Here is a 14,563-nt window from a genome sequence, read left to right as displayed (position 1 = left end):
CCTTGGAGCCAACTATGAAGAGGCAGTCTGCCACACAAGCAATTGGTATAGGCAAAATTGCAGGGAGAAGGTTCATAAGTTGCTTTTTCTAAGGCACTGTTTTCAAATACTGTTTTCAAACACAGCCAGCCAAAGACAGGCTGGTGACCAGGCAGCAGCAGAGCCAACCTGACTGCCCAGTGATATGACACTGACAAAATCCCACTGCTGTTGCCCCTGCATGTGTGTGCTCAGTTGTGTCCGACTTTTTTGCGACCCCAGGGACTATAGCCCACCAGGCTTGTCTGTCCATGGGATTTCCCAGGCAAGAATACTGAAGTGGGCTGCCATTTCCTTCCCCAGATTCTTAGTACACATATCAATCCCTGGAAAGAGCAGAGGATGGGTCTGCCTTAGTACCTTCAAAGGGAAAGCTAGAAAGCAGATACAGTAGAAAGAGACAGCTCCCAGGAAGAACAAAAAAAGACTGACCTATTATCTAGAGATGGATTTAAGACAAATACCCCCAATATTTAGGCAGGACCTATGACCTACCTAGATAAGACCTATAACCTATCTAGTTTTGCCTTCCTTTTAACAGGGCTTCCCAGGGAGTGCTCCAAGCCCTAAAAATGAACTCTTTCCCTGCTTTACAGATGTTTCTGGAATCCTACTATCCTAGATTTTCCCTGCCTCATCAAGTCTTTCTTCCACTTTTACCAAAACCTCTGAAAGACACTGAATCCTACAAGGAGCTGGGTCCTCTACTGGCTCTTATATATCCTCAGTGCCCAGAGCCAGCGCTTGGCACATAGAAGAGGACTAAATATGAAAACTCTATGTGTCCTTTCTCCATCAGCCAGATAATATCAGAGAGAAAAATGAGTTGCAGAAAAGAAGTTGCCCTGGATTAAGAATCGGGTAACTCACAATCAAAAATGGGCAAAAGATCTAAAGAAAACATACAGATGGCCAAAAGGCACATGAAAAGATGCCCAACGTTGCTAATTATTAGAGAAATGGAAATCAAAATTTGCAAATCAAAATACCTATGATGAGTTGTTACCTCACATCAGTAAGAATCAGTTCAGTTCAGTCACTCAGTCATGTCCGACTCTTTGGGACCCCATGAACCGCAGCACGCCAGGCCTCCCTGTCCATCACCAACTCCCGGAGTTCACTCAAACTCATGTCCAGAGTCGGTGATGTCATCCAACCATCTCATCCTCTGTCATCCCCTTCTCCTCCTGCCCTCAATCCTTCCCAGCATCAGGATCTTTTCAAATGAGTCAGCTCTCCACATCAGGTGCAGCCCTGTGCTTTGTAGATATTTTAGCAGAATCCTTGCCCTCTCCCACTAGATGTCAGAAGGACATCCCCTCCCAACAACCCAGTCATGACAATAAACAAAAATCTGTCTAGACATTGCCAAGTGTCTCCTGGGGTGGCCAAATCACCCCATTTGGGAAATACTGGTTTAGAAGAACCACCAGTGACATAGCAGGTGAGGAGATCAGAAAGCAGACTCATCTGAATGGTCTTTATCATGAGCCAATGTCTCCTCATGGCTTTTCTCTAAAAATAACAGAGAGAGGCTGTTAGCTAGAAAATCCTACTCCACAAAGCCAAATACTACAGGCTGGATGAAGCAACACTATGCCTCAACAGGAACAAATGAATCCACTCAAATCTCTCTCACACTAGATGCATTCCGGGCAGCTGGGACCCTCAGCAGTGCAGGTATGCCAATTGAATGTCGTGCTATTATTTCTGAGGACAGGATGAACACCCCAGGCATGAAGGTAAGACTAAACATGGGTCAGAGGCCTATGCTCCTCATATTCCTACAACAAACTCTCACCTCTGAAGGTGCACTGTACAAATCTCCTTCCTACAAAGAATTTAAAATACAATCCATCTTACAAAGAAAGGCTAAAGGAGAGAAATACTCAATCATGCCATCTTAGCCAGAGAGGGGTGACCTCTCCAAAGCCACGAAAAAGGAGTCTCTTGAAATGTGAAAATATACATCAGATTTTAACAAAGCTCAAAGAGTGTCAGAGCAGAAAACTTGAGAATCAACTCCTTGGCTGGGGTCAACTACTTTCAGCAAAGTAAAAGTAAAGGTGATTTTGGTTTCCTAGAACTGCTGGTACACACCCTATTGGAAAATAGAAGCTATTCAACTCAAAACCAGTATCAACTTATCTGAATTTAATTAAAAAGCTGATGAAATAAAAATCTAAAAATTACTATCAAAGGAAAAATATTTACAAAAGTAAAAATAAGCCAAAAATCACAACAAGGAAACAACACAAATACATAGGAATGCTCTTGAGATTTCCTATTAAAGAAAAACTATAAAACTTGATTGAATAGTAACTGAAAAGACATATCATGTTCCTGAATGACTCCCAGATACAGATTCCTCATTATTTTCTAGATTGGGTGCTAAGTCACTTCAGTCGTGTCTGACTCTGCTTCCCCATGGACTGTAGCCTGCTAGGTTCCCCTGTCCATGGAATTCTCCAGGCAAAAATACTGGAGTGGGCTGCCATGCCCTCCTCCAGTTTTCAAGATTAGGATTAGTTAATTTTAATCAATATCCTGAAAGAGTTTTATTTCTCTATAAATTAGAAAATTATTTTCAAACCATTTTAACATAGGAAAATGTGTTGAATATAATGAATCTTTTATAGGACAATAGTGATTATCCTTTCATATAATCAGTATACACATGTATAAGCAAAAATAATATAGTCTATTCTATTATGTGCTAACTGTACTTCTAAGAAACCTTACATAATTAAAAACTGTCATATAAAAATAATCATTTCAATCAGAAAAGGAGAATTCAATCAATCTAGAAAGTGAGTAGTGATAGTTATTTTTCCCCCACAGAAGTTTCTTACTATAGTTTATATATTATCACATAAGGCAATGGCAAGCCACTCCAGTACTCTTGCCTGGAAAATCCCATGGATGGAGGAGCCTGGTAGGCTGCAGTCCATGGGGTCGCTAAGGGTCGGACACGACTGAGCGACTTCACTTTCACTTTTCACTTTCACACATTGGAGAGGGAAATGGCAACCCACTCCAGTGTTCTTGCCTGGAGAATCCCAGGGACGGGGGAGCCTGGTGGGCTTCCGTCTATGGGGTCACACAGAGTCGGATACGACTGAAGTGACTTAGCAGCAGCAGCAGCAAGGAATTCCCTGGCAGTGGTTAAGAATCCACTTGCCAATGTAGAAAACCTGGTTTGATCCCTGGTCCAGGAAGATCCCAAATGCTGCAGGGCAACTGAGCCTTTGTGTTACAACTACTGAAGCCCAGAAGCCCTAGAGCCTGTACTCCGCAACAAGTGAAGCCTCAGCAATAAGAGGCCCTCCCACTGCAACTAGAGAGTAGCCCCCACTGGTCGCAACTAGAAAGCTGGTGCACAGCAATGAAAACCTAGCACAGCCTAAAACAAATAAAGTTAAAAAAAAATTTAAAGTAAGTTGATTTAAACTACTACTATCAACCAAAAAAAATAGAAATGCTTCCTTATTTGCCTTCTAATCCAGAAGTCTGAAGGCCAGTTCTCTGTCATACATGGCCGTGACCTTGCTTTGACCTTGAGGTTGTCATCGCAATATAGATCACAAACATAAAGCAAAGATAGCCATCATGTACTGGAACAAAAGTACACATGAATTCCTCTGCTTTATTTGGTTGCAACAGTGGTTTTCCATTTAAGAGAGCTTTCTACTTATAACGTGTGGTATCAGTCAAGCAAAGCAAATCTTGGTTCTTAACTGATTGTTACACTCAATAGTACTGTGAACTCAATCAACATAAGAAATGCCTTTACACCAAAATACCTGCATTGTTGGTTCCTCAACTTTTCAACTATATGAATTTTTTGCTTTGCTCTTTATAATTTTTAATACCACAATTCTTCAACGAGTATGTAAGTCTATAATCATAGAGAAAAATATTTTTAATTAGGAAAAGCAGTTTTGAAAAAAGGACCTTTAATTTCACCATCTCACTCTAACAATTATTCTCCTTCACAACATTTTCCTCCAGTCTTTACCAAATGCAGTTTTTATGTAGCTGGATATATGCAGTGTTTATATAACTATTGTTTTATGGTTTTCTTTATATCTTGAAAGCACTGTTATGCAGCTCCACAATATTCATAATTAATATTTAAATACTCTGAATAATATTTCAACAGACTGATGTAACATAAGTTATCAGTATCTACCCAATTGGGCATTAAGGTTATTATATCTTCAATAAAAAGCTAGTGAAAAATCTTTGCATATACAATATTCTTATGCTGCTAATGCTTTTATTGGGATAACTTCCCAGAAATGAGATCATTATCTCAAAGGGTATGATCATTTTTACGTCTTTAAGTATCACAGGGTCATTCAAAAGGACTATCCATTGAGAAGGAAATGACAACCCACTCCAGTATTCTTGCCTGGAAAAGTCCATGGACAGAGGAGCCTGGCAGGCTGCAGTCCATGGAATTACATGAATGAGCATATGGGCATAAGGGTGGAGGGAGATGGGTTGGTAGCAATAAACTTGGTAGAACTTAAAAAAAAAAAAGGACTATCCCAATTTATGCTACACTCTACAATGAACAAGACTTTCTCTTTACCACTGTTTAGCACAGATCTTTTTAATGATGATTTTAAAGTATACTTTTGCTAACTTAGTAAGGACAAACCATTACTTTAATATTGCCCTAATGTGTATTTTTCTCATAACTGGCAAGTTAAAAAATTTCTCCTACATTTGCTTTTTATTTGTGGACACATTCAAATCTAAATTGGGAACGCTTGTTCTTAGCCAAGATCAAGTACTCTGCAGTGGAGATAACACAGGATTTGGAAGCCTGTATCAGTTTTCAAAACAGGCAGGCCAGGGATCCAAATGTGGCTCCGTTATGTCCCAGCCATTTGACCTTGGCTCACTGTAAGATAGGACGACAGCTACCCCATGTGGTTGCTATGAGGACTAAATGCTGCTGGTGGTTTTCAGCCAGAGTATTCATGAGAATCACCTCTAAGGCTGTAAAATTACTGAAGTCAGATCTCACCCCAGGCCAAATGAGTCAGAAACTCAAGGGGCAGAACCCAGGGCTATGTATGTTTTTTTAAAAGCACAGGCAGTGACTGTCCTTCCCTGTGGGAACCTTTCTGCTTTACACTCCCAGGAAAGCACCACATACACAAAGCACACAACACTCCACTCTCACTCTCAGAGTTTACCTTGCCTCCTGCTTCACTGAGGAAATAGAAGCACAGACTCCCCCAGCATTCTCAGCTCTGCCTTCTCTCTTGCACTGTGAGCATGCTAACTCCCCCTCCCTGTGCAGACTGGCTGCCAGTCCTCTCAGCCCATGAGGTCATGGACACAGCAGGCACCCCCTTTCTCTTGCACATCAATTCCTCCCACTCCCTCTACCAGGTCATTCCCACCAGCTTACAAAACCATGTGGTCACATCGTCTACCTTCACACAGACACACACACACATTCATTCTTATTCTCACATGCATCCCTGATTTCCACTCTATTTCTGTTCTCCTTTATGGCAAAACTCCCCTCAAATGGTTGACATCTGCTGCCCCCCCATTCTCTGCAAGATCATAAACTACTCCGTTTCCAAATCCAAGGGTAAATGCTTGTCTCTTCCTTCCTGATCTATCCACAGCTCATCATGCCCTTCAGAAAGCTTGTTCTTCACTTGGCTTCCAGGTGAACTCTCTCCTCTGGTTCTTCTTCTACCAAGGAGGCGTCTCCTTCCTAAGTCCTTCTGAAAGCATCCTCTCTTCTTCCTGACCACTAAGCACTGTGGCTCCAAGAGTCACTTGTTCCTAGGACCTCTTATCTACCATTGTTCCTTTGGTGAAGTCAGTCTCACTGCTTTAATTTTCATCAATGCACAAATAATTCCCAAGGAAAGGAATCTTATCCTCAAGCCAGACTTTGCCCAGGAAAACCAGACTCATCTACATAAGCACACACTTAACACACAAACATGTGTCCAAACACACACTTCGAGTCAACCCCATCCAAACAAGCTGTTCACCGTCCTTCTATCTCAACTGCCCAGGCCAAAAAAACCTAAAAATTTCCCAGACTCCTCCTCCTTTCATGGCTCACAAGCTCCATGAAGGCAAATCCTACTGGCTCTATTTCAAACATATACCTAGAAACAGATGAGTCCTCACATACTCGGTTGCTCCCACCTTAGTCCCAGTCCCAGTCATCTCTCATCTGAACAACAGCAACAACCTCCAATGGTTCTGCTCGGTCCCCGCAGACCCTTCTCCACAAAGAGCCAGAGTGGTTTTGAAATACAACTCGGACCAGGCTCGCTCCTCTGCTCAGAACCCTTCAGTGGCTTCTCAGATCACTCAGGGGAAAAGTCCAAGTGTTAGCAGACGTCTCCAAGACCCCACGTGATCTGACCTGAAGCCTTTCCAACCTCATGTCCTCCCTCGATCACCTCTTCTCCCCTCTGCTCTGGCTCTACCGGCCTCCCTGTGGTTTTCAAACATGACCAGCAGGCATCTATCTCAAGGCTCCCTCTGCCCTACATTTTTACATGTTTCATTCCTTGGTTCCCTTCAGCTTTCTGCTAAGATGTCACCTTATCCATGAGGCCATCTCCAACCACCCTACATAAAAGAGCGTCTCCCACTGTGGTATGCCTGTCACCCTCACTCTCTCCACATCCCTTCATTGTATTCAACACTATCCAGGGGTGTGTGTGTGTATTTTTATGATGTTTATTTCCTTATTCCTTTTGTCCCCTAAGAATACAAATTGTGCAAGGGAAGAGACTAGGTTTTGTTCCTTGCCAACTCCTCACAGCCTGGCACATACTAGGTGCTCAAGATACACTTGAATGAATTAGAGAAGACATCTGCCTCCTTTAAACAGGCTGCTATATAAATTTGAAAAAGAACATTTAGGTAACAAAAAAGAGCTCCTGGAAGAAGAAAACATAAAACTCAAGAGAAGATAAATGTAGATGTCAAAATCTCACAAATGTCAAAGTTGAAAAACTGGAGAGAAAAGGTAAAAATTTAGGCAATTTTTCCAAAACATCCAGTTTCTGAATAATACACAGGCCACGACAGGATAAACCATTCAAGGAAACTTCCTGCAACTGTGGCCATAAGTGTCGTGACTCACATGCCTACTGAGGGCTTAACACCACGAATGGCTCAAGATCATGAGACTTCAGAAAACCACGGACACAACAGATCCAAGAAGCACCCATAAAAAGGGTCAATAAATAGGCTCCATAAAAAAGAATCAAGGGTTAGACAAGCACTGAGCGACTCACCAGGACCAACTGAAACTAGAGGACAACGGATCAGTGAGTTCAAAACACGGAGAAAGTAATCCCAGGCTTGTGCTCATGTAATTTTCAATTAAGTATAAAAGTAGAATAAAGCAATTTTCAGACACATAAGGCTTCAAAAATGTTTACTTCCATGTCTTCTTTCACCAGAGGATGCACTTCGCTAAGTAAGAGATTAAACCAGGTATGAGGAAATGGAAATCTAAACAGCTATGAGAGAGGTAAAAAGAACTGTCAGGAGGATGGGGAGGGACATATCACAGTGAAAGTTATGCAGTTAGCCTCCTGAGCAACCACTCCTGCTTATGTCAGAAGTCTTGGAGGAAGAATTATTCAACAAATTAAAATGACAGGCTACTTCATGTGTCTGCATACACTGCATATTGGAAATTTACACAAGCAGGGAATAGTTTGAAAATATATAAAAACAAAGTAAACACAAAGGTAACTATTAACTTCACAGAAAACAAATATTCAGGAAAGAAAAAAGAATCATGGTATACTACACGGCTCCACTTTTACACTCAGTCAGATCAGTTGCTCAATCGGGTCTAACTCTTTGAGACCCCCATGGACTGCATGCAGCAAGCCAGGCTCCCTGTCCATCACCAACTCCCGGAGTTTACCCAAACCCACGTCCTTTGAGTCAGTCATGCCATCCAACCATGTCATCCTCTGTCATTCTTTTCTCCCCTTGCCTTCAATCTTTTCCAGCATCAAGGTCTTTTCAAATGAGTCAGCTCTTCGCATCAGGTGGCCAAAGTATTCGAGTTTCAGCATCAACATCAGTCCTTCCAATGAACACCCAGGACTGACCTCCTTCACAATGTACTGGCTGGATCTCCTTGCAGTCCAAGGGACTCTCAAGTCTTCTCTAGCACCACAGTTCAAAAGCATCAATTCTTCGGCGATCAGCTTTCTTCACAGTCCAACTCTCACATCCATACATGACCACTGGAAAAACCACAGCCTTGACTAGATGGACCTTTGTTGGCAAAGTAATGTCTCTGCATTTTAATACCCTGTCGAGGTTGGTCATAACTTTTCTTTCAAGGAGCAAGCATCTGTTAATTTCATGGCTGCAGTCACCATCTGCAGTGATTTTGGAGCCCAAAAAATAAAGTCAGCCACTGTTTCCACTGTTTCCCCATCTATTTCCCATGAAGTGATGGGACCAAATGTGATAATCTTTGTTTTCTGAATGTTGAGCTTTAAGCCAACTTTTTCACTCTCCTCTTTCACTTTCATCAAGAGGCTCTTTAGTTCTTCTTGGCTTTCTGCCATAAGGGTGGTGTCATCTGCATATCTGAGGTTATTGATATTTCCCAGCAATCTTGATTCCAGCTAGGCTTAATGCAGCCCAGCGTTCCTCATGATGTACTCTGCATATAAGTTAAATAAGCAGGATGACAATATACAGCCTTGATGTACTCCTTTTCCTATTTGGAACCAGTCTGTTGTTCCATGTCCAGTTCTAACTGTTGCTTCCTGACCTGCATACAGATTTCTCAAGAGGCAAGTCAGGTGGTCTGCTATTCCCATTTCTTTCAGAATTTTCCAGTTTATTGTGATCCACACAGTCAAAGGCTTTGGCATAGTCAATAAAGCAGAAATAGATGTTTTTCTGGAACTCTCTTGCTTTTTCGATGATCCAGAAGATGTTGGCCATTTGATCTCTGGTTCCTCTGCCTTTTGTAAAACCAGTTTGAACATCTGGAAGTTCATGGTTCACGTATTATTGAAGCCTGGCTTGGAGAATGTTGAGCATGACTTTACTAGCATGTGAGATGAGTGCAATTGTGCGGTAGTTTGAGCATTCTTTGGCATTGCCTTTCTTTGGGATTGGAATGAAGACTGACCTTTTCCAGTCCTGTGGCCACTGGAGTTTTCCAAATTTGCTGGCATGTTGAGTGCATCACTTTCACAGCATCATCTTTTAGGATTTGAAATTGTTCAAATGGAATTCCATCACCTCCACTAGCTTTGTTTGTAGTGATGTTTCCTAAGGTCCACTTAACTTCCCACTCCAGGATGTCTGGCTCTAGGTGAGTGATCATACCACCTTGATTATCTGGGTCGTGAAGATCTTTTTTGTACAGTTCTTCTGTGTATTCTTGCCACCTCTTCTTAATATCTTATGCTTCTGTTAGATCCATACCATTTCTGTCCTTTATTGGGCCCATCTTTTCATGAAATGTTCCCTTGGTATCTCTAATTTTCTTGAGGACATCTCTATTCTTTCCCATTCCATTGTTTTCCACTGAGGAAGGCTTTCTTATGTCTCCCTGCTATTCTTTGGAACTCTGAATCCAAATGGGTATATCTTTCCTTTTCTCCTTTGCTTTTTGTTTCTCTTCTTTTCACAGATATTTGTGGGCCTCCTCAGAAAGCCATTTTGCATTTTTGCATTTTTCTTGGGGATGGTCTTGCTCCCTGTCTCCTGTACAATGTCACGAACCTCCATCCAGAGTTCATCAAGCACTCTATCAGATCTACTCCCTTAAATCTATTTCTCACTTCCACTGTATAATCGTAAGGGATTTGATGTAGATCATACCTGAACGGTCTAGTGGTTTTCCCTACTTACTTCAATTTAAGTCTGAATTTGGCAATAAGGAGTTCATGATCTGAGCCACAGTCAGCTCCTGGTCTTGTTTTTGACTGTATAGAGCTTCTCCATCTTTGGCTGCAAAGAATATAATCAATCTGATTTTGGTGTTGACCATCTGGTGATGCCCATGTGTAAAGTCTTCCCTTGTGTTGCTGGAAGAGGGTGTTTGCTATGACCAGTGTGTTCTCTTGGCAAAACTCTATTAGCCTTTGCCCTGCTTCATTCCGTACTCCAAGACCAAATTTGCCTGTTACTACAGGTGTTTCTTGACTTCCTACTTTTGCATTCTAGTCCCCTATAATGAAAAGGACATCTTTTTTGGGTGTTAGTTCTAGAAGGTCTTTTAGGTCTTCATAGAACCATTCAACTTCAGCTTCTTCAGCATTACTGGTTGGGGCATCGACTTGGATTACCATGATACTGAATGGTTTGCCTTGGAAATGAACAGAGATCATTGTCTTTTTTGAGACTGCATCCAAGTACTACATTTCGTACTCTTGTTGACTATGACAGCTACTCCACTTCTTCAAAGGGATTCTTGCCCACAGTAGTAGACATAATGGTCATCTGAGTTAAATTCACCCATTCCAGTCCATTTTAGTTCACTGATTCCTAAAATGTCGACGTTCACTCTTGCCATCTCCTGTTTGATCACTTCCAATTTGCCTTGATTCATGGACCTAACATTCCAAGTTCCTATGCAATATTGCTCTTCACAGCATCAGACCTTGCTATCATCACCAGTGACGTCCACAGCTGGGTGCTGTTTTTGCTTTGGTTCCATCGCTTCATTCTTTCTGGAGTTATTTCTCCACTGATCTCTGGTAGTATATTGGGCACCTACCGACCTGGGGAGTTCATCTTTCAGTGTCCTATCTTTTTGCCTTTTCATACTGTTCATGGGGTTCTCAAGGCAGGAATACTGAAGTGGTTTGCCATTCCCTTCTCCAGTGGACTACGTTTTGTCAGAACTCTCCACCATGACCCATCCTTCTTGGGTGGCCCTACACAGCATGGCTCATGGTTTCACTAAGTTAGACAAGGCTGTGGTCCACGTGATTAGATTGGTTAGTTTTCTGTGATTGTGGTTTTCAGTCTGTCTGCCTTCTGATAGAAAAGGATAAGAGGCTTATGAAAGCTTCCTGATGGAATAGATTGACTGAGGGGGATACTGGGTCTTGTTCTGATGGGCAGTGTGATGCTCAGTAAATCTTTAATCCAATTTTCTGTTGATGGATGGAGCTGTGTTCCCTCCCTGCTATTTACCTGGGGCCAAATTTACCTGCTATTTATCTGGGGTGGAAATAATGAAGATAACGGTGACCTCCCTCAAAAGATCCCATGCATGTACTACTATAGTCCATGCCCACAACCCTGCAGCAGGCCACCACTGACCTATGCCTTCGCTGGAGACTCCTGGACCCACCCCAGACACCCACAGGCAAGTCCAGGACAGTCTCCTGTGGGGTCGCTGTTCCCTTCTCCTGGGTCCTGGTGCACAAGCTTCTGTTGTTCCCTCCAAGAGTCTATTTCCCAGTCCTGGGTAAGTTCTGGCAGCTCTTAGTACTTTTATACTACTTAATATAAGTGCCAAAAACAGTTACAACTGAAATTTACTATATTGGAAGGATGGAGTGGGGGTAGAGAATGATGAAAAAGTCAAGTTCTTAACCACTAGAACAGCAATAAATAACAACTAAAACTGGCATTTGAAGATGAGGAGGTAAATGATACAAGAATCAGCTAAGTTGTAAGTGGTTGTCTGGGGATCTGGAGGCTTAGGGCTTTTGCTTTTCATAAAACAATATATGTTTTATGTTTTCATAAAAAAAAAACAAACATGTCTCTCTAACTATCTGCATAGTCATACCTTTGGTAAAAAAATAAAAATTATGTCAACTGGCCTTACCACACTTAACTAGCAGCGGAAGATGACTTTTCAGAAGGAAAATTTAACAATGTATATCAAAATGTCACATGAGCAGACTCTTTGATGTAGCCATTCCACTTTTATGAACTAAGAAAATCACTCTACAAGGGAAAAACGAATGCGTGACTTAGGATATTCATTGGCTATTTTGTGTTTCTTTTTCTAAAAATTGCTGCTCATTTTCTTTGTTCATTCTTCCACTGACTTGATAGGGGTATTTTACTCTCTGATTTTTAGAAACTCTTTGCATATTAGGGGCATTAACCCACTGTTGTAACTCATGATGCAAATAAAACCGTATCTTTTGTCATACAAAGTTTTACCTTTTTATATAAATAGGTCTGTCAGTTTTATTTCTGGCTTCCTAAATTTAGATAAATATTTTCCCATATATTCTTTGGACTTTTTTTTTTTACATTTAGACCTTTAATTGATGTATATTTTATTTTGGTATATGGTGGGAAATTGGGCTCAAGTTTTATTTTCTTCTAAAATCATAGCCAGTTATCCAACAGCATTTAATTCCTTTTTTAACTAATGTGGAGACTACTATCGGAGAAGGCAATGGCAAGCCACTCCAGTACTCTTGCCTAGAAAATCCCATGGATGGAGGAGCCTGGTGGGCTGCAGTCCGTGGGGTCGCTAAGGGTCAGACACGACTGAGCAACTTCACTTTCACTTTTCACTTTCCACTTTCACACACTGGAGAAGGAAATGGCAACCCACTCTAGTGTTCTTTCTTGCCTGGAGAATCCCAGGGACGGGGGAACCTGGTGGGCTTCCGTCTATGGGGTCACACAGAGTCGGACACGACTGAAGTGACTTAGCAGCAGCTTAGCAGAGACTACTATATAAGCAAATTTTCATATACAGATAGATGTAAATAGGTATATACATATATACACACACAGACATATATACGTATATATAGAGGCAGACCTTGTTTTACTGTTCTTCATAGATACTGCATTGTTTTACAAACTGAAGGTATGTGGCAACCAAGCATCAAGCAAATCTATTGATAACACTTTTCCAACAGCATTTGCTCACTTCATGTCTACGTCACATTTCAGTAATTCTCGCAATGTTTCAAACTTCTTTTTTATTATTCTACTTGTTATGGTGATCTTTGATGCTACTACTATAACTCACTGGAGGTTCCGATAATAGCAGTTTTTAGCAATGAAGTATTTTTAATTAAGTTATGTACTTTTTTCCTAGACAATCAATCCCTGGGTTGGGAAGATCCCCTGGAGAAGGGAATGGCAACCCACTCCAGTATTCTTGCCTGGGAAATCCATGGACAGACGAGCCTGGTGGGTTACAGTCCATGGGTTGCAGAGTCAGACACGACTAAGCTACTAACACTTTCACTTTCAATGCTGTTGCACACTTAATAGACTATAGTATAGTGTAAACATAATTTTTCTGTGCACTAGGAAACCAAAAATTCATGCGACTGGCTTTCCTACGATATTTGCTTTATTGCAGTGGCCTGGAATGGAACCCATGGTATCTCTAAGGTATTCCCACGTGTGTATACACATATGTATGGTACATACAGTATACATATCTGTTTTGGACTCAGTTCTCTTCCACTGCTTTAAGCCACTGTGTAAAACAGTGAAGCCAGAGCAAAAGAAATCACTCACCTGTCCTTCTTCATCAAAAGCCATAACTACCACGGCAGCTCCAAACTTTTTAATCTTTCTGGCCTTCTCCAGGAAGTCATCCTCTCCCTCCTTCAGACTGATGCTATTAACAATGCACTTCCCCTGGCAGCACTTTAACCCGGCTTCAATCACAGCAAAATTGGAAGAGTCAAGGCACAAGGGCACCTGAGGTCAGAAAGGCAAGACATCACAGAAAGACAGCAAGTCACCACAAATCCCCTTCCAAGGACTCTCATATATTCCCTCTTTCTCCTTTAGGGAAACAATAAACAAATAACAGCAGTGTGACAGAGATAGGATTTTAATCTTATTCTTGTACCTAAATACCAAAATATTTGGAGTAATTCCAGTCTAACAAGAGACCTCATGTGTGGGCCAGAAACTGGTAACTCAAAAGATCATAGCTAAATATCAGAACAAGAGCACAGAAGTCATTTCACTGGGGTTTTCGCCCCCTCTGATTCTGATTTTAAACAGGTCATTTAGCTTCTCTTCACCTTAAATTCTCAAAATATTTACTCCCAGAGAAGCCTTGAGGCTTTTAAGTGCAGAGCTTTAAGACACAAATGAAGGATGGGTTAATGTAGTTCAGAGCTTACCACAGGACTTCTCACTTAAACATTTCCTGAAGCTTAACAAAAAAATGACAGCCCTAGCTCTTAAGGCACTAGGAAGTATCCTTAAAAGAATAACAAAAACAAAAAAAAAGTCAAAACTCACTCATCACAAATTCAACTGCAAAGAAATGAACATTTTTAATTTTTTAGAACCCATCTAAATTTTTTGAAAAGCTTGACACAAAAATTAACTTTCATCTTAAAGAACAAATGTAAAAGCTGACATTAATACCTCAATTTAATCTTTTTTTATAATTTTGTCTTACTCTGCTATGCCTAAAAAGGTCCCTTCTTCCTGCAATAAGGAAGGACTATCTGAGTTCCCTAGTCTGTGGTAGAAACAGAACTAATGATTTGGTAGCAAGAGGTAAGTATAC

At 41.2% G+C, this 14,563-nt stretch overlaps 1 protein-coding gene across 2 annotated transcripts in view; it reads right to left on the bottom strand.

The window, feature by feature from the left end:
- Window positions 1-14,563, bottom strand: part of MTR (5-methyltetrahydrofolate-homocysteine methyltransferase) — a 126,629-nt gene that overhangs the window by 64,915 nt on the left and 47,151 nt on the right. For both annotated transcript variants that reach the window (XM_055425744.2, XM_055425745.2), the window contains exon 15: window positions 13,549-13,734. In XM_055425744.2, coding sequence (XP_055281719.2) covers window positions 13,549-13,734 — 186 coding nt within the window. The remainder of the gene's footprint in view (window positions 1-13,548; window positions 13,735-14,563) is intronic.

The sequence above is a fragment of the Moschus berezovskii genome, chromosome 12, assembly GCF_049115385.1.
Source record: "Moschus berezovskii isolate FMDL1 chromosome 12, NW_MosBer_1.0, whole genome shotgun sequence".
Lineage (NCBI taxonomy): Eukaryota > Metazoa > Chordata > Mammalia > Artiodactyla > Moschidae > Moschus > Moschus berezovskii.
The sequence above is the reverse complement of the archived record's forward strand: the minus strand, read 5'-3'. Positions and strand labels throughout refer to the sequence as shown.